Consider the following 18,339-nt stretch of genomic DNA (forward strand, 5'->3'; position numbering starts at 1 on the left):
TTTCCTGTTATCTCCGAATGGGCAATTAGTCCGTTTTTCGCCACAACAATTTGGGCCTCAATCAACAGGATCCAGTCAAGCCGAGTTAAGTGAGGACAGATGAGAGCTTTCAGGGAATATATGTTGACACTTCCTGTTTTGGGGTGAAAGTCTCACACATATACACACACACGCGCGCACACACACACTATTGTGTCAAGTCAAAAGATGCTTAGACTGCTAACTCATGAAAACACTGCTGATACAGTTTGAAAGGAGGGGCGGGGAGAAACGCACCATCTATTTGTGCTGACTTTACATTGAATTTTAAGAAAATGGAAAATCGACTGTAGTTTAGATCATTGATCGTTAGTGATGCCAAAATGGTTTCTCAACACCTTGCTTGTGAAGTTAATGAAGAGATTTAATGGCGATGGGTTGAAATGCATTCACTTTACATTATATATCCGATGGAAACAATTTTTTGGGGGGTGGGGGATTCAGTACATCAAATGAAAGCATTTTTTTTACATCGAATGTACTTTGACATCCCATTTATTTCCCCTTTCGTAATGTTTGCTTTAAAGTACACGGCAGTGTTCTGTATTAATGTCGGATCTGCTTCAGGTCACGTGAGGCAGGTCCGAGTTTCTTTAGTGCGTAAACACTGCCCTCCTGTGGCTGTCTATCGCCATTGCATTGTTAACGTGGTTCTCCCTTTGCATTAATTTTTTAATAGGCTGCATCCATCCAGGGCTGCCCGGTAGTCGACTGATTCGCGCGTCGGCCTCACGGTGCAGAGGTGCAGGGTTTTTGGAATGTGGCAGGAAACCAGAGTACCCGTAGAAAACCCACACAGGCACCGGGAGAACATGCGAACTCCACACAGAAAGGCCGAAGTCGGAATCAAACGCTGCACTGTGAGGCGGACGTGCTAATCAGTCGACCACTGTGTATGTAGCATGTACAGTAGTTTAAATTTTATACCAAAAAAAACATTTTTTGAAACTTTTTATTTGAACTCAATATGGCCACCATTATAGGACATTTCTATTGAAACAGCTCAGAAGCAAAAAATTACAATTAGAGTGAGGAATTTCAATATGAAAACACGAGAAGCACTTCCGTTTTTGTTTTTTAACTTCAATTAGACAAACCACGTGAGCTTACCAGCTGTCCTTCGTCGTCATTGACTGCGTTCTGGTTGTCCCCGACGCAAGTGTGTTTCTTGAACCCATTCTTAAAATGAAATTGCTTCTGACACACGTCGCATTGGAAGGGTTTCTCGCCGGTGTGCGTTCTCATGTGTACTGCGATGTACCATTTGGTCGTGAACCCTTTCGCGCATACCGGACACGAGAAATGCTCCCTGCTCGAGTGTGACCTCATGTGTCTTTTTAGAGCATAATGCCAAGTGAATTTCTTACCGCAAAACGAGCACGCGAACGGTTTCTCTCCGGTGTGTTTTGCCATGTGTCTGTTTAAACGGGCGAGCTTGGCGAATGTTTTCCCGCATTCGGAGCAGTCAAACTTCTGGTTGTCGGAGCTGTTGGCGCCGTGTCGTCTCCTGTGCGAAAGAAGCAGCCCTCGAGTTGGGAAACTTTCCGTACAAACGGAGCAGGCGAACGCTTTCTGTGTTTGTTGGTGCGATTTCATGTGTCGCTTCATATTTCCTTTGGACGAGAATATTTTGTGACAAAACGAGCAACGAAAGGATTCCTCTCTTCCGTAATCGCAGTCGTCGTCTATATCTGAGAGCGGAGCGAAAGTGCTCTCTGGGTCCGAATGTCGGTGAGCTTCGTCGGGGAGCGTGAATGTGACGTCAGCATCCTCCTCTTCTGGCAACCGAGGCTGCTCCCCATCCAGACAGTTCCACACATCCTCCTCTTCCTTTTTAATGAGGGGGTGCGCCGCGACTGGCTCCTCTCCGGGGCTCTTCAACAACACCTCCTGTATGTCTGCACCACACAAGCGCAGCAGAACATCGTCAACCAACGGCACGTGTGTGTGTACGTGTGTGTATAAAGCGTATAACCACCAACCAGCCTGCGGTATTCCGCCATGAGACTTTAAAACGGCGCCCAGCAGTTGGCCTTGTCGCTCTTTCTCCTCTTTTGTTCGACTAAGTTCCTCCTCGTACTCCATTATGGTTCTTTCAAAAAGTTGATAGATTTCCTCCACGGCGAGGTTGAGTCGCTGCTTCATTAATTCCCTCAATATGTTGACTTTACACATATTGCGGCGATCGAGTTGGCTCCCTGCTCGGTGGCAATTTGAACGTCCTTTTTTTACGTCGTTGGCCGCTAGCAAGCTAAGCTAACGCCTGTTTAGTTGTTCGCGTAGACGCGTTTATGATCAACGGCGCGATAGTTTTGTCTCGTGTCAGTGGTGCAGGAACAGAAAAAGCAAAAAGGGGGCGAGGGTGAAACGATCGATCAGATTCAACTCCGGCGCGCTTGATCGCTTAGTGACCAGCGAGTTACTTCCGCACGTTTCTTCTTCTGCTGGTGTTTGTTTGTCTAATGACGTTTTTGCGAATTGCCGCCATCTAGCGACACAGAGAGAAAGCTTAAGAACAAGTCCAGAAACTGCCACAAGCAAAGAAAAAAAATCGTTTGTATCATCATATTTGGTTATGTGTTATTCATTAAAAATCATATTGGCGTCGTATAACGTATGATAAAACACAATATAAGAAATTAGATAAACTGGTTTATAAGTGTAATGGCTGTACGTGTTGTAGTATTCGTGTGTTTGTGTCTGTGTGTGAGTGTGTGAGTGTGTGTGTGTGTATGGTATCTGTGGTCTAGTTCGTGACACTTGGAGCCAAAGCTCACTCATAACCAACACAAGCCAAAACGACGGTTCAAAATTTTTGAGGCTTTCATGATGTAATTCAAGGTGCCACTTTATTTGCAAAATAAGAGTATGAATGTTTCATTGAGCCAAAAAGTATGCACGATGTGATGTGTCACTCTTTTGACACTGATCAATCACCACGCCACCACGTCTTTGGCGAAGGCACATTGTCATTGCGGCAGCGGAGAGAAACCTTTTGCTTGCTCACATTGTGCCAAAAGAGTCTTCGTCAAGGAGTGTGTGAGAGTCGACACGTAAAAAGAAACAACAGAGGAGAAACCTATTTCCTGTTCATTCTGTGCTAAAAGACCACGTTTTTTCATCAATTAGTTTAAAAATAATTGACAGGTGAATTGATTATTATTATAATAATTTGTGAGCATCTCAATAAATGAAAATAGAAATCTAAAAATATTTTTTAAATCAGTCGCAGTAGGGTATATGGAAAATATTTGAATAATTACTAAAACGATGGATTCATCTTTTAGTCATTATAATCTCGCAAAGAGAAATGTATTTAGTACAATATACAATTTTAATTGAATTAACCTATAATAAATAGATAGTATTTTAATATTAAAATATTTCATTGGTGAATGCTTAACATTTTTGAAAATAAATTGGGTTGAAATACATGTATTCGTATTTGTTGTAAATAATATATATGTACCCTAATATTTGTAAAACATTATGCTGAATTTGATGATCTACAATTATTATTATGCTAAACTAAATGAAGAATGTTTGAAAGAAACTCTCCTAATTGACGTCATTGAAAGACGTAGCGAGCCAAAGTCCAAAGTGGGCGAGGTCTTCGTGGCAGTAGTATTTCCTGATGACTGACGTAAACTCCGACGCTATGATTTGATTGGTCAAAAGTTCATAGCGTAGACTCGATTCCGCCCTCTAGTGGGAGTAAGTCAAGATGTTAAAATGCGCGGTCCAGTAGAGAATTTTGTCGCAGATCGAAATAAACGTCTCCCATTTGTCGGGACAGAACAGCACACGAGGAACCCACCACCACGAGCAACAGGTAAACTCGGCCTTTTATATTCGAAAGTTCGGTTCTTGTCATTTAAACCAACCTGCCTTTTAACTTTGAACAGCCAGGTTGCTAAACTAGCTAAATCGACGTCACGTGCTCTTATAAACTCTATCCGCGAACTCAATACAATGTCTCAATTGTGTTAATTTTTTCGACTCTGTGAGAAGTTGTGAATATTTTTTTTTTGTTACCATCCGAAATCACATGTCTGACAAACGTACTGACTCATAGTGAATTCGTCATCTGGGGTAAAGTTCGTCATTCGGAAAGTGCAAGAGAAGCGAACTACCGAGTCACTACTCTGGTGACACTGCGCCCTGTTTCGGGGACTATTTGACGTCCGCAATCTCTAAGTTAAAGGAAGGACAACGAATGTTTGTAGTTAATTCATTTCAAACTGAGGTATCGAGCACTTTAAAAAAACAGGGCTAAAATGGTTCCCGTGGCTCACTATAGGTTGGCAAACACTATTTTAGATAAGGGATGGCTGTTATAAAAATGTTGCTTTTCGTTGTGACACGACTTTACTACTGTAGGTAACTCATCAGTTTGTCGCTGATATGCCAGTCGGTCCACAGAAATCAAAGGTCGTTTCCGCAGAACAGAATCTTCTTCGCAGTTCATTTCAAAACAAGACCACAGAAAAACCTCAAAAAGGTCAAATGAGGCGTATTTTGTGTTGTGTATTGTAGTATTCTCATCTCTGTAAGTGATGACAGCCATCCCGTCAAACATGTGCAGTTTCTCAAACTCCTCTCAAGGTGAGTTTATGAGGGAGTCAAATTTGTAATAAAACTTGTAATCACACAGTGCCTGTTGCAACACGTTGCCCAATCAATGTGGTGCAACAACATGACATTTTGAAGTCAGAGTGCACTGGGTGATGTCAGCAACGGCGGAGAGTATCACCCTTGACCACATCAATGACTGAGCGCAATTGCAATTCTGGCGCGATAAGGCAAATGCACTTTTGACAATTGCCCTGATCTTAAACAAACTCGCTCTTACCAAAATACTGCTTTTGAATCGGCAGTGCTGGCCAACCTAACTTCACTTTGTTTTATATAGGAACCATTGATCCTGAACTGTTCCAGATGATGTATTTCAGGGGTGTCCAAACTTTTTGCCAAGGGGGCCAGATTTTATGTGGTAAAATGTCGGGGGGCCGACCTTGGCTGACATTCTTTACATTGAACAATATTGTTCAAGAAATTTTAGTAAGCCAGTCTGTTTCACATTTCCATTTTTATTTTAATTTCAACAATCTTGAAACAGAATTTCTTTTGGTTGTATCACCATGACTTTTCAATAGTCACAAAACCTTTGACTCGAACAACAGGGAAATGAACAAGCAATACACATATCCACAACTGCAAGGATCATTTGAAATATGACATATCAGTCAATATAAACACGCAGTGATGTCTTGTTAACTCGTGAGTGATGCCCTCTAGTGTCTAAATGCTATTACTCATTTAGTGAATGCTATTACTCATTTAGCCACTAGAGGGAAGCAGTACTCTATGAAACATCACTCACCAGTCTACGAGACCTCAGTCAATGCAACACGTGTTCCATTGCGCCCAAACTGCGGGCCAGACGGCACTGATTTTATGACGGGGGCCGAGGGCCGGATGAAATTCGACCGCGGGCCGGACTTTGGACACGCCAATGTATTTCATCCTTCTTTTCAGATTGAATTCAGGAATCACAGCAATGGCAGACAGCGAGAAGACGAATCAGGCTGCAGATGTAGCTAACGGGGAGCAACAGGTGAGGTGCACCGTCACCTAAAACCCAACTTACGAAAGCTGCGTATTAGTGTTTTTGTGACTTTTTTTTTTTTCCCATGTACCCTAGAATGTTGTTTCTCGAGTCGGCAATTTGCCACTGGTGAGTTCGGCTTGCGGAGCGGTCTGCAACGCCTACACCAGCACCAAAGACAGCGTGCCCATGCTGAAGGGAGTGATGGATGCGGCCGAAAGTGGCGTGCGAACCCTCGGCGCGGCTGCCGCCACCGGATCCAAGCCTCTTTTGCACATTATTGAACCACAACGTAGGTGTGGGGTCAAATAACGGGGGAAGGGGGTGGGGCGAGTGTTTCGTTCATGATAGTTCCAGGTTAGGAAAGGTGTAATGACGTCATTTATGTGTATGGAAAAGCCTTCGAAGTATTTCAAAGTCATTATGACGATTAGCCTTCGTTAAATTCCAAAACAATTCCGTTTGTTCAGTCGAAAACTGAGCGGCCCCGATAATCTTAAGTGTAAGACGCGTTCCATTAATGCCGCATGTTAGCAGGTCGCTGGCGCCATACTTGGAACATTTGGTGCCACGCAAAGCAAAAAAAATGTCACGTTGTGTACTTTCCGCAGTGGCGACGGTGAATGAATACGCCATGAAAGGGCTGGATAAGATGGAGGAGAAGCTGCCTATTCTTCAGCGGCCGGCGGAAAAGGTCAGACGGGAAGCAATTTTGCCCAAAACATTCGGATCCAGTATTTGTTTTTTTTTTTTTGTGTAGTAAACAACCGAATTTGCCGATATTGAAAATGCACCACAATAATCTAAATCACTTCACTATTCCATCAAGGTCATCTTGCAACATCACCCTTAAAAATAAATGATGTGCAATTTTTGATTTGGACAAAAAAAACAAATAGTTAAAAGAAATAGTTATTGGCAAGTAATAACAAAGTAATAACAAAACTTGACTTGTTAGCTGTAACAAAAAGGATACGCATGTGGTTTAGACTTGCATATATACGCATGTGATCACAAAAATGAAACGCGCCTTGTCGATCAACACTTTTGTGACTTCCCTTCTTTTGCGTTCCTATTATGGTGCAACTGGAGAATAGGGTGTGGTGGCACCCCTATTAGCTGCATAGCACACGCTCTCTGCATGTTGGTCTGTAATCTTCCACCTGGCTCCACTCGGTCCAGCACTGCTGCAGTTGCTCTATGGCGCCCCCTATTTGGTTCCCCCCCCCCCCCCCCCCCCCCCCGGAAATTTCATGGAATCTTCGAGCCCCCCCACCCGAGTTTAAAATACACGTGACATTGACATTACTTTCCTCTCTTCTTTCAGGTGGTGTCAGACACACTCGGGATGGTGTGCCAGTCGGTGACGGGGGCCAAAGACGCCGTGGTCGGGGTTGTGATGGGCGGTGTGGAGAAGACCCGGGCCGCTGTCAGTGAAGGCATCACCACCGTCATGGGCACCAGTGTGGGCCAGATGGTCAGCAGCGGCATGGGCCTGGCCCTCACTCGCTCCGAGGACTGGGTGGAGCAGAACCTGCCACTCACCGAGAAGGAGTTGGGTGGGTACTCGTAGGAACGGGTCTGTGGAAGAACCGGGGGGGTCGCTTGACTACTTTTCGTAATCTCCTTCAATCTCCTTTGTCCAGCTGCCGTGGCTGAATCCAACGCTTCCCGAGGAACCGTCGCATCAGCCGGCCCCAGTTACTTTGTCCGTCTGGGCAACCTCTCGACCAAAGTGCGGGAGCGAGCACTTCAGCAATCTCTGGTGCGCGCACGACGAGCCAGAGAAGCCACGCACGCGGCGGTGACCCAGATGACCAGCACGCTGGACCTGCTGGAGACCGCCCGTACGAGTATGGCTTCGGGCAGCAACCAAATAGGGGGCGCCATTGAGCAACTGCAGCAGCGCTGGACCGAGTGGAGCCAGAAGCAACCCGGAAACGGGCAAGCTGAATCTGATGGGAGCCAGAATGAGGCGGAGGTCAGAATCTGGTTCATCTTATACTTTGAAGGATCTGGTACACCTTCAGGTGTTGACTGTCCTACTTAAGATATCTTTGAAATGTAATAATATTGAATCGATTGATGGCCGGGTTGACCCGTGTCTCCGCCGTCATTGCTTTCCACAGCGGTTGGAGTGGCGCGTGCTCTCCATGGTGCGAGGTCTGAGCGAGCAGCTGCGCTCGGCGAGCTCCAACGTGGTGTCGAGCGCTCAGGGACTGCCAGGAGCCGTGCAGGAGCAGCTGACCAGAGCGAGACGCTCGGCCGACGAGTTGCAAGCCTCTCTGTCGGACACCGGCGCCCTCACGCCCCTCCTTCTGGAGCGGAGCCGTCACCATTTGACCCAAGTAGGAATTTCCGTTTTGAAAAAAATGGGATCGTGCCATTTGGAAAACGTAATCGTATCCTTTTGCCCATTTTTTTCAAGGTTCAACAGTCTCTGGATGGCGTCACGGAGTATTTGCTCAACAACACGCCACTCAACTGGCTCGTGGGACCCTTTGCACCCATGGTCACGGAAAGGATGGCGGAAGAGATGCAGCCGGCTGGGTCGCCCTAGCAAATTTCAAAAGCTTTTTAAAATGTGTGGGGTTTTTTTGGGGGGGGGTTTTTTGCATTTTCAATGGCTGTATTACATAGCAGTGATGAAGATGTTTTGAATTGCCTGTATGAATACTAACAACCCTAAATATCACCCAAAACTGTGATCCCACAACATTGTAATCATTTCAAAGTCAATTTACAGAATTACACTTCAAATTAAATGCCTTAAATGGACAGAGGGATAACAAATACATTAATTTACAGTGGACCCGACTATTTGTGGGGGATTGGAGCGGGTTTATTCACAACAACAAAAAAGATGTGATTGTCAATAGCTACCACAAGATGGCAGCAAAGAACATTTTCTATGAGGCAAAGCAATAGCCTGACTGAAGCTTCTTGCTCGCCTCAACGCAGTCCCTTGACCTCAAGATGCCACAGCAAAATACATAAAATGTATTTATATATATTAGATGAGTCGATCAAAAACTAAATGTGGTTGTAATGTCACTGAAGACTTCAACTCCAACGTGACGGGGCGGACAGCAATTTCAGGGACACATGAAACTTTTCCATATATGACCATGAAAATTTGAATCCATGTCATTAAAAACAGCTCATTTTTTGAACGGACTTGTTGGCAATAAAACTATGTTGCTGTTTTTCACGAATTACAGTAACTAGTGTGAGCAGTGTGTGTGTGAGATGTCAAAATCATGTCCTCCCATGCAAAATGCAATGAAGAAATTTATTTCAAGAAACTTGTCACTCTACTGGTATACTTGCAAATGTTTGATCACTTTTCTTTGGCGTTCGACTCAGCATGACTTAGATTTGTTCTTGATTTTACTGCTTGGTGCTTTCAACCGCCTTTATTACAGATTCGTCTTACTGTTTATTGTGTATGTTAAATCGCTCCATGTACAGCACTTTGTATTTGTACTGTTTGAAAGTGCTCTATAAATACTGTTGACTTGACTTGTCGTATAAACTTTTCCTATTCTAACGACGCATAAAATACGACAACGGAGACCAAGGGCTGTTGGCACAGCTGAAGCTGTACGTCACCAAAAATGGGAACGAATTCCACCGACAAAGCTTCAACAGGAAGGTGCTATGGTTGGGTATAAAATGGAGCTTCCCCGCGTTGCTCAGTCATTCACGAACAAAGATGGGGCGAGGTTCCCCTTTTTGTGAACGGCGGTGTGAGAAAATAGTCCCAACAGTTTAAGGATAACGTTCCCAACATACAATTGCAAGCAATTTCGAGATGTCATCGTGGCAAGGCCGAACACCAACATTGAAAGCCCGTGACCTTTGATCCCTCAGGTGGAACCGCATCAAGAACCGACACCTGTGTTTTAAGGATATCACCACATGAGTTTAGGAACGCTTCAGGAAACCACTGTCAGTAAATGCAGTTAAGCGCTACCTCCTTAAGTGCAACGTTAAACTACTATGCAAGGCAAAAGCCATCGATCAACAACACCCAACTTCTCTTCTCTGGGTTCATCTACGCAAGTTGGCCAAAAGCACACCTTGTAACTTTTTCTTTTATACCGTTTTTTTTTTAAATTTCAGATGATGTGAATAAATATCGGTGAAGGAGTTGCGTGTTTTTGGAGTGAAGTGTTCTGTTGTTGACTTTTTTTGTGTGTGTTGCTGGGGGATGACGTCATGCTGGTTGTTTCCAATGTCGGGAGCTCGCGCACTAGCGTAGGAGGCCGCTCGGCGTAGAACTTCTCCCGACAAAAATTCAACCCCAAGGTCGTCGACAGCCGCCGGTACCGTGACGCCCAGGTACCCGCCGTCCTGCGCGAGCCAGTCCTCGTTCGGCGTGAATGTTCGTTTGCTCGATGTCTAACCGCAGACCTTGATATCGTCTGGCCGCTTACGTTAGCATCCGAGCTAACGTTCGCGATGCTAACGAGAGCCGGCGGCTAACACTTGGCTTTTGTTCGAATTTCGACACGGGCAATTTACGGAGGGCATTTTGCCTCCCCCTCTCTTACTGCCGCCATTCATTCGCGCTAAGAAACCACCGAGTGACATATCAGATTTTAAAACGATCTCCTTTTTTTTCTCGGCGGTGCTTGTTTGCTTTGTGCAATGCTCCCCGCAGCTTGACGATTGTTTCCTGCTGCCGACTAAACTCAAAAGCGCTCATCCACAGAAGCTCATCTGAAAAAGCACATAGGATTTGTAACCTTTTTTGTTTCTGTAATGCATTTTAAGACACCGGTGAATATGTTGTGATGGTTCTGTGTTGCTTTTGTTGTTTTTGAAGCGACACTACATGCAAATCGTTTTGTCCAACTTGTTCGCAATTGGTACGTTTTCGTCTAAATATCGTGTGGCGTTTTCATCAAAAAACACAACATAAGATATATCTTTTTATGAATGTACTCGATTCATGAGCCACCAGCTTATGATATCGAACTTTTGATGCAAAGTAACAATGGTTCGGTTCAAATTAGTATACACTTGAGGTGAATGCTTACATTTTTAATGTAAGAAAAAACACGATGACCACAAAATTAGCATTTCCTTTTGGATTTCGAAACTAACGTTACGTTAACCCCCATCGAGTCCCGATAAGTGCACAAACTTAAGACTTAAGGGAAATGCTGACTGTTTGACTGAACGAAAAACACACAAATATCTAGATGACAGTTTCCTTGAACGCAGTCTCACTTTTTTCATCTGGTTGACGAAAAATAACCTCGGTTGAGTTCCAAAAAGACTTTGGGGTGAAGATAGATGAAGAATTTGCCAATATTTACCCATTATGGTTCACGGCCGCCGAGTCAACAACTTGTTCGAAAGTGCCTTGGCGATAACGCGAGTCCCGAACCCCATAACGAAGAGTCGATTTACGTTCTGTTTAATTCACAGTCCTTTATTCGTTTCAATCAGAAGGCTCGTACTTTGTAGCGAGGCAACGACGTGTTGGTTTTCGCGGGTAGGTTCGAGTTTTGTCCCGGCTTAAATAAAACAAACCTAGCTAAAAAAACAAACAAACAATTAGCCCCGTTGCGTGTTGATGACGTCACTCGGGGAGTCTTGTCGGTGAACTCGACTCATTTTTTTTCTTGCCCCTTTTTGGGTCAAGTGTTACTCTATGATAAAGCACGCGGCCCGGATGACACAGAGAACGAGGTAAAGTGCGAACGTGTGGAGCGTCGCCGACCGACAGGACAGTTCACATCCCGCTGCACTGTCGCACGACGCGGTACACATGTGTGCCCGTGCGTGGGAGGGGGTCCGTCAATTAGCATTGCGAACTTCACCTTGGCATACACCGTCGGAAAATTTGCATTGCTCACTATGTAGACACTGTCCAAGTGGAGTGTTTTCACTCTGTGCAGACCCCCCCCCCAACCACACACACACACTCAGACTCTTCTTTCGTTCAAGGTTGTTCCGTGGAAGTGGACTTTGGAGTTGTTAGTGTTCCAACAACTCCAAAGACCAAGTATCTTCATTCCTTTACTCGGCGTTGATCACCTCGACTAACTGTTGCAAACACCCCCCCCCCCCCCGCCCAAAATCAGGAAGGTCCACTCCCACCCCCCCTCACCCTCTCTGTTGGAGCATGGCTCAAGAGACCAATCAGACCCAGGTGCCAATGCTTTGCACGATGGGATGCGGTTTCTACGGTAACCCCCGCAACAACGGCATGTGCTCGGTCTGCTACAAGGAACACCTACAGAGACAACAGGGAGGGGGGAGATCCAGTCCCCCGGGGGAGAAAGGTAGGTTGAAGCGAAGAGGCGTGCTTGTGAATTCAGGAAAAGAAAAAAAAAAGCCCACCATAGGGTCCCGAGGCCGATAGAATACCTGACAGGCAAATTTTTCAATAAAAGTATCCGTTGATGCTAATTTTAACTTTTGAACTTCCATCGGCAAAGGGACACTTAACAGAATGGAGCAAATGCTGTAGTGTCATAGCTGGACAAGCAAAAAAAAAAAACAATACATTTAAAGTAAAGAAAATATTTTAGAGCCATTAAACGAATTGGATCTTTTTTCAGCGACCGAGTTGACAGCTTCGGACGCCATTTTAGCCAAAAAGCATCACATGCTCAGCAAAGTGATGTGAAATGGAGACTTTGTTCCCCCCACCCCATGCAGCCGCAACATCGCCGTCGGGGATGCCGGGGCCCGCTGATGTGGTTCCAGAGAGCGCAGCGCCCGGCATGGAGGCGGCAGGGCGGACTTCACCCGACGAACCAACATCCAGGTGGGCTCCACGTCATGGCCGCTGCATTCCACCGTCCTTTTGTTCAAAATCGGCTGCTCTCAGAGCTTCTTGGGGGGGTCGGCAGAGGGAGGGGTTGCAAGGACCCCCGTGTGATGGTCATTTCAACAGCTCCAAATGATTAATTACAAAAAATAAATCATTTAGAAGGCGGCCCGGGAGTCCAGTGGTTAGCACGTCGGCTTCACAGTGCAGAGGTACCGGGTTCGATTCCAGCTCCGGCGTGGGTTTTCTCCGGGTGCTCCGGTTTCCTCCCACATTCCAAAAAACATGCGTGGCAGGCTGATTGAACACTCTAAATTGTCCCTAGATGTGAGTGTGAGTGCGAATGGTTGTTCGTTTCTGTGTGCCCTGCGATTGGCTGGCAACCGATTCAGGGTGTCCCCCCGCCTACTGCCCGGAGACAGCTGGGATAGGCTCCAGCACCCCCCGCGACCCTAGTGAGGATCAAGCGGCTCGGAAGATAAGATGAGATGAGAGAAATCATTTAGATACAGGGGGTGGGGGGGGCGCCACTGGTTCGAGTTGCAGTTGACTCTCCGCTTGCCTTTGTTGACACCCATGTCACTCACCAAACCTGGCCCCACCTTTTAAAACATATTACACGACGTTCCCATGCAAGCGATTTAAAAATGCCAAATCGATTGGAAGCACAAAGTCATATTTTCCCAAATCGGGTTGGAATATCAAGGTTAAAAAAAAAAGGCAAAATTTAAAAAATTTATAAATTTAAAAATTTAAATCATATTTTTAAAAAAAAGAAGAAGAAGAAAGAAACTTTATTCTTGTAATATTACACCTTTTTATTCTGAATTCTGATTTACTCTAGAATATCACGGTTTTAAAAAAAGGCTCATTTAAAAGTCATATCTAAATAAAAAAAAACTTTATTCTTGTAATATTACACCTTTTTATTCTGGGGGTGGATAAAAAATGCCTTTATTGCCTAAACCAGGTGGCGCTCTCCAACAAAAAGGAGGCATTTTAAATGTGTATTTTGCCGTTGTTCCGTTGATGTAGTGTCAGTCCTGGCTCTGCCAGTCCAGTCACTCAACAGATGACGGCCATGAGCATCTCCCAGGACTCGGCGGCCGTCGACTCGGATCGAGCCGAGGCTGACGATGCCGAAGAGGAGGAATCGTCCGGCACCTCGGGTACGAATCCGGGAGCATTTCCGAGTTTTCGTTGGTTTGTTGCGCGCACGCTCGGCGCTGCTGTTTTTCGCTCGTTCCGTAACACCCCCGCGAGGTCACCAAAACAACCAGCGAATAGGAAAGTAACCAGCGTTTTGTTTGTATTCGACTTTCTTGCTTTTGGAATTTTTGTGCCCTGCGCGTGGAAAAATGACAGTTGACCCCCCCGGTGTCTGAACAGAGCCAGCGGGAGAAGCCGCGCAAACCTCTGATGGCGAGCAGACTCCTGATAAGAACAAGAAAAAGAACCGCTGTTTTTCTTGCCGGAAGAAAGTTGGACTCACCGGTAAGACTGCACTTTGATTTTTGTTGCGCCTTTTCTCAAGCTAGTCGTGCAAATAAATATATAGTGAAACCCGCGTTTTTTTTTTTGCCCCGGATGTAGAAAAAGCCCCCCAAAAAGTGATTTCACGATCACATTTTTTTTGTCAATACCGTATTTTCTGCGCTAAAAAGCGCACCTAAAAGCCTATTTTCTTAAAAACTCACAGCAGGCCTTAAAATTCGATGCGTCTTGTGTCTGCTCATTACGGTAATATTTCGAGCCCAAAATGGCTCCTTACTCAAGACACGGTTGATAACTCGAGTTCAAACGCAGTTGAACACGGAAAAAGAGCAGCGGCGACGAGTCAATGTTGTAACTTGCTGTTGGTTAAATGAACTGTGTTGTTGGCGTTTCCTTGAGCGTAGCACCATCTAGTGGAGGCATTGTAGATTGCGTCTTATAATGCCGTGGGCCCATTGTATGAAAACAAATGACAAAATGGGCTCATAATCCAGTGCGCCTTTTAGTGTGGAAAATACGGTACGTCTTCTCATGGAATGGCCTTTTTTTATGATAAATCAGATTTTTTTGGTGTCATACAGAATAAAGTTATCGCTTGTCTTGTTAAAAAAAAAATATATATATATGTATATGCGCCTCAAAATTGAAATTTCCCACCATTTGGAAAACATCTCAGCGCGTGGCCTTGTTGTTTCTCGGTTGTCCGCAGGTTTCGACTGCCGCTGCGGCAACCTCTTCTGTGCCATCCACCGTTACTCCGACAAACATGACTGTCCCTACGATTACCGGAGCGCCGCCGCCGCCCGCATACGCAAGGAGAACCCCATCGTGGTGGCCGAGAAAATCCAAAAGTTATGAAGACTCGACGACGACCACCACCACCACCGCGATGACGACGACGACACGCGCCACGCCTCTCGCTTGACAATTGACAACAACGGTGACACCCGATATCACGGCTTCGTTCGTTCACGGCGATTTTAAAAGCCGGGCGAGGGCGGGGGCCAGGCACTCGCAGCCACTGTTCAGACACTTTCCCCCCCTTACTAGCATCTCCACTAGTGACTTGAGTCTTTTCTCGATGATTGTGTTTGTATGCGAGTGTGTGCGTGTGTGGGAGAAGAGCAGCAGGGGCTCGGACATGCTGCGGGGGACGGGAGGCGTTTAAATTTCCTTGTTGTTGTTGTCGTCGGGGCGGGGCGGGGGGCGGGGGTGTCTTTAATTTCTCATCCCATCCTTGTGAAAAAAAGAAGAACGGATCATGAGGTGGATCGGCCACCAACCAGGGAGCTCAGCGAGACCTTGTTAAGGGCTTCGGATTCTCTTCACTCGTAGAAATGATGTCAACTTCTCCGATCATTTTTTTTTAACCCCCCCCCCCCCCCCCCCCTCCAGCTTCACCGCCCTCTCCCGACCTTCTCAATCACCACACTTTGGACTTTCCCAGCATTTTCCAGCAGCGTCTCTCTTTGATATCTTGACTTGTATTGGGTGCATGAACGGGGAGGGCGGGGCTAACTTGACATAACCGAGTGATTGAATATGTTTTTTTTTTCTGTTTTAATGAGCGTATGACTTCAAAAGATCTATATTAATATATTGTAGTTAGCTTGTATGATTGCATTCTATTTATTTTTTATCAGTCTGGTGGGCCCGCCGGTGGATGGGCAGCATGTGTCGGGCAAATCGTGCGCGATTTGCACTCATCTTGATTATTCAGTTTGTAGAACGGGAGGGGGCGGGGGCGCGGGGGGGGGCAGATCTGACCAGTAAAGGCAAAACAAAAAACAAAAAAAAAAGTCATTTGGGATGGACTGAGCCTCTTTCACACAAAGCCCAAAAATTTGTTCTCAACTCACGCCAAGTCGTTCAACTTAACACAAAATCAATTTTCGTTTTGTCTTCATCTGCAACATAGACAGCTGCGATTACAAAAGTTCTCAAGCACTAACAGAACATTCGGGATGTTTGGCTTTTGGGACTTTCAGGATCTTGAAATTGCCTGAACCCGTAGAGGTGAACTTCCGCCTTGAGCTCAGCTTTTTTTTTGTCCAGCCGGCGGTTCTTCAAACAAGGAGCCGAATGGCAAAAATTGACAACCATGAACACTTTGAAGGGCGACGACTTGCATTCCTCACCCGTGATTCTACTTTCAAGCGACAGCTACGGGGGGACTGGAAGTGTCACAGAAAGGCATAGACGTGGACATCCTTGGAAAGCTTCACGTCTTTGTTCATTTTGCCGTTTAGTTTCTTGTTAGAGAACAGCAAAAAAAAAACAAAAACGTTGCATTAACTCAATTTAACCTGGGGATGCAGATTATTTGAATTGATTAATCTCTTAATTAATTAATCTAATCTTTTTTAACTCGATGAATGCAATATAATAATTTAAATTATTTTACTCGCAACTTGAATTTTATTTCAAATTAAAAGCAAAAATTTGACACACATAAATGGATTGTGATACAGTTACCGTTTGGTCCGTAACAACTCAGAAAATGAGCAGACATGACGTTTTTCGAAAGTAGAGGCTGATATTTGCAAATGTTTTGTTCATCCTGCTTTCATGGAGAACTACAGGAATTTGAGCATATTTAATGTTTAGAAGCTGAAAATCGGAAGATTTGGCCTTTTTTTTGTGTGTGTGTGAATTGATGGCTCCGAACAATGGATTCATCAGAAAGTTATCAATTCATTGCTGCATTTACAAATTGAAAATTCTGCCGACTAAAGTTCAGCTGTTGTAGTAAGAGAAAAATATTGCCACCACGTAAGATTCAGCTAAAGTCAAAAACATTGATGGGAAAGGGTCGACGACATATTTTCATGGAGTGAAAAGGACCGAAAGAAACTGCTTTGTTTTGTTCAGCATCTGGGGCTTCTTTTCACTTGAATTCTTAAAAGTCCTTAAAAAATTTCAAGCCACTGGGTGAAGCACCAGCACACCACTGACACGCTGAATGAAAACCGACCCGACTTACAAAAACAAAAGTGCTACAAATGGGCAAAACTCACAAAACGTTAGCGACAGACTTTCAGATGAACATTTCATAAGAATCTAAAATATTTTTTTGTGCTCTTACTCTGAAATTTTTTCCATTCAAGCTCCTCGCCAGAGAACACCAACATGTCCAAAAAAAGCAATGCGGCATTGAACAGTTGGCGATGTCGAAAATTCCATTTTAAAATCACCTCCATAGGTTCTAGCGCATTTACAGTTCATCTGGACCCACCCCCCCCCACCCCCCTTCCCAACCCCACCAAAAGCCTAACATGCCAAACGTTTTGTGAATCGTGTCTGTGTGTGCTTGTAAGCCCAAATCGACCCACTGCAACTGCTTCTCGAGAGCCAGAAACAATAATGAGAATATGCACGTGTGCTGCCTAACCTATTTTCCGTTACAGTTTTGTCGCCACAATGCCTAGCTTGCAAACCGGAGGTCCAATTGAACAAGTGCACCCCCCCCCCCACCACCACCACCACCACCCTTCCTAAATGTAAATACAATATGACTCATGTTCATGTAATTGCCGGACAGAAAAAGATGTGAGGGTTCAAGGACTAGTGCATTTAAGTGCTTTGCAAAATAATCCAGTTCCAAGGATTTTTCTCCTGCAGGCCGCGCCGTATTCGTAGTATGACACCGTATCCTCCATCCAGGCTTTTATTTTTTATTCCATTTGTAGCATAGTGCTGTTACTGCCGTTTGAAGAGATGGAAAAAGTGATTTTCTTTTTTTACTTGGGGGGGGGGGTGCAGTTCTTCTACGCTAAATAACATTTAAGGGACCAGCGCAATCTGCTATTGTTGGATGACAGGCCTTTTGTTAGCAATCCCAAGCAAAGTGTCATGTCGACATTTGGATTCCTCTCGAGGTCAAAGTTAAGATTTAGGTAGCGCTTTCAACCGTGGTGGATGATTTCTCTTTTCTTTTTTTTTTCTCCCAAATAAAGAGTCGATTGAATGTAAACCCAACACAATTTGTACCTGAATCACTCTTAAGCGCTGATATTGACTGTTGGGAGCAGGGAATGGAGGCCGAAGGGGAGTGACTGTTAGCTACCTAATCTGAATATCCTCCCTTAGTTGATTTACAATTCTGTCCTCAACGCGAGAACTGAAGACGAGTTCATTTATTTTATCCGATGGGAAAAGAGCTGAACTCATGGACGTGAATGGAAATGTCCCCCAGAGTGCTCATTGTTCTTTGTCCCTTTTGGCACTCCAGCCAGAGCGCTCCCCCTCCCCTCCACTCCCTCCTTCAAAAAACACCACCAGATATCTTTTCATTTAGTTATTTTCTTTTTCCAGATTTAGGATTGTATGACATGTTGAAGTACAAAAAAAACCACCAATAAAATCACAAAGTTTATTTTAAATGTGTAGTCCTTGTGTTCCTTGATGC

General features: G+C 44.9%; 3 protein-coding genes across 4 annotated transcripts; 2 read left to right on the forward strand and 1 right to left on the reverse strand.

The window, feature by feature from the left end:
- Positions 1–1,106: 1,106 nt before the first annotated feature.
- LOC127605893 (zinc finger protein 79-like) lies at positions 1,107–2,489 on the reverse strand. The gene is made up of 2 exons (XM_052073754.1): positions 2,022–2,489; positions 1,107–1,937 (listed from the first exon to the last, which is right to left on the reverse strand). The coding sequence occupies exons 1-2, from the start codon at positions 2,212–2,214 to the stop codon at positions 1,123–1,125; spliced, it is 1,008 nt and encodes a 335-aa protein (XP_051929714.1). The 5' UTR covers positions 2,215–2,489; the 3' UTR covers positions 1,107–1,122.
- Positions 2,490–3,718: 1,229 nt separating this feature from the next.
- On the forward strand, positions 3,719–8,862 carry plin3 (perilipin 3). The gene is made up of 8 exons (XM_052073748.1): positions 3,719–3,871; positions 5,578–5,656; positions 5,744–5,939; positions 6,259–6,341; positions 6,975–7,206; positions 7,294–7,628; positions 7,777–7,995; positions 8,076–8,862. The coding sequence occupies exons 2-8, from the start codon at positions 5,600–5,602 to the stop codon at positions 8,205–8,207; spliced, it is 1,254 nt and encodes a 417-aa protein (XP_051929708.1). The 5' UTR covers positions 3,719–3,871; positions 5,578–5,599; the 3' UTR covers positions 8,208–8,862.
- Positions 8,863–9,836: 974 nt separating this feature from the next.
- Positions 9,837–18,184, forward strand: zgc:77486 (uncharacterized protein LOC405808 homolog). Of its 2 annotated transcripts, none has more exons than XM_052073768.1 (6): positions 9,837–9,991; positions 11,746–11,946; positions 12,326–12,434; positions 13,473–13,606; positions 13,827–13,931; positions 14,641–18,184. In XM_052073768.1, exons 2-6 carry the CDS (start codon positions 11,787–11,789, stop codon positions 14,787–14,789), a joined length of 657 nt encoding a protein of 218 aa, XP_051929728.1. In that variant the 5' UTR covers positions 9,837–9,991; positions 11,746–11,786; the 3' UTR covers positions 14,790–18,184. The 2 variants fall into 2 exon arrangements, with proteins under 2 accessions (XP_051929728.1, XP_051929730.1); XM_052073770.1 differs by lacking the exon at positions 9,837–9,991 and adding an exon at positions 10,774–11,350.
- Positions 18,185–18,339: the final 155 nt, after the last annotated feature.

The sequence above is a fragment of the Hippocampus zosterae genome, chromosome 8 (assembly GCF_025434085.1).
Source record: "Hippocampus zosterae strain Florida chromosome 8, ASM2543408v3, whole genome shotgun sequence".
NCBI classification, from domain to species: Eukaryota; Metazoa; Chordata; class Actinopteri; order Syngnathiformes; family Syngnathidae; genus Hippocampus; species Hippocampus zosterae.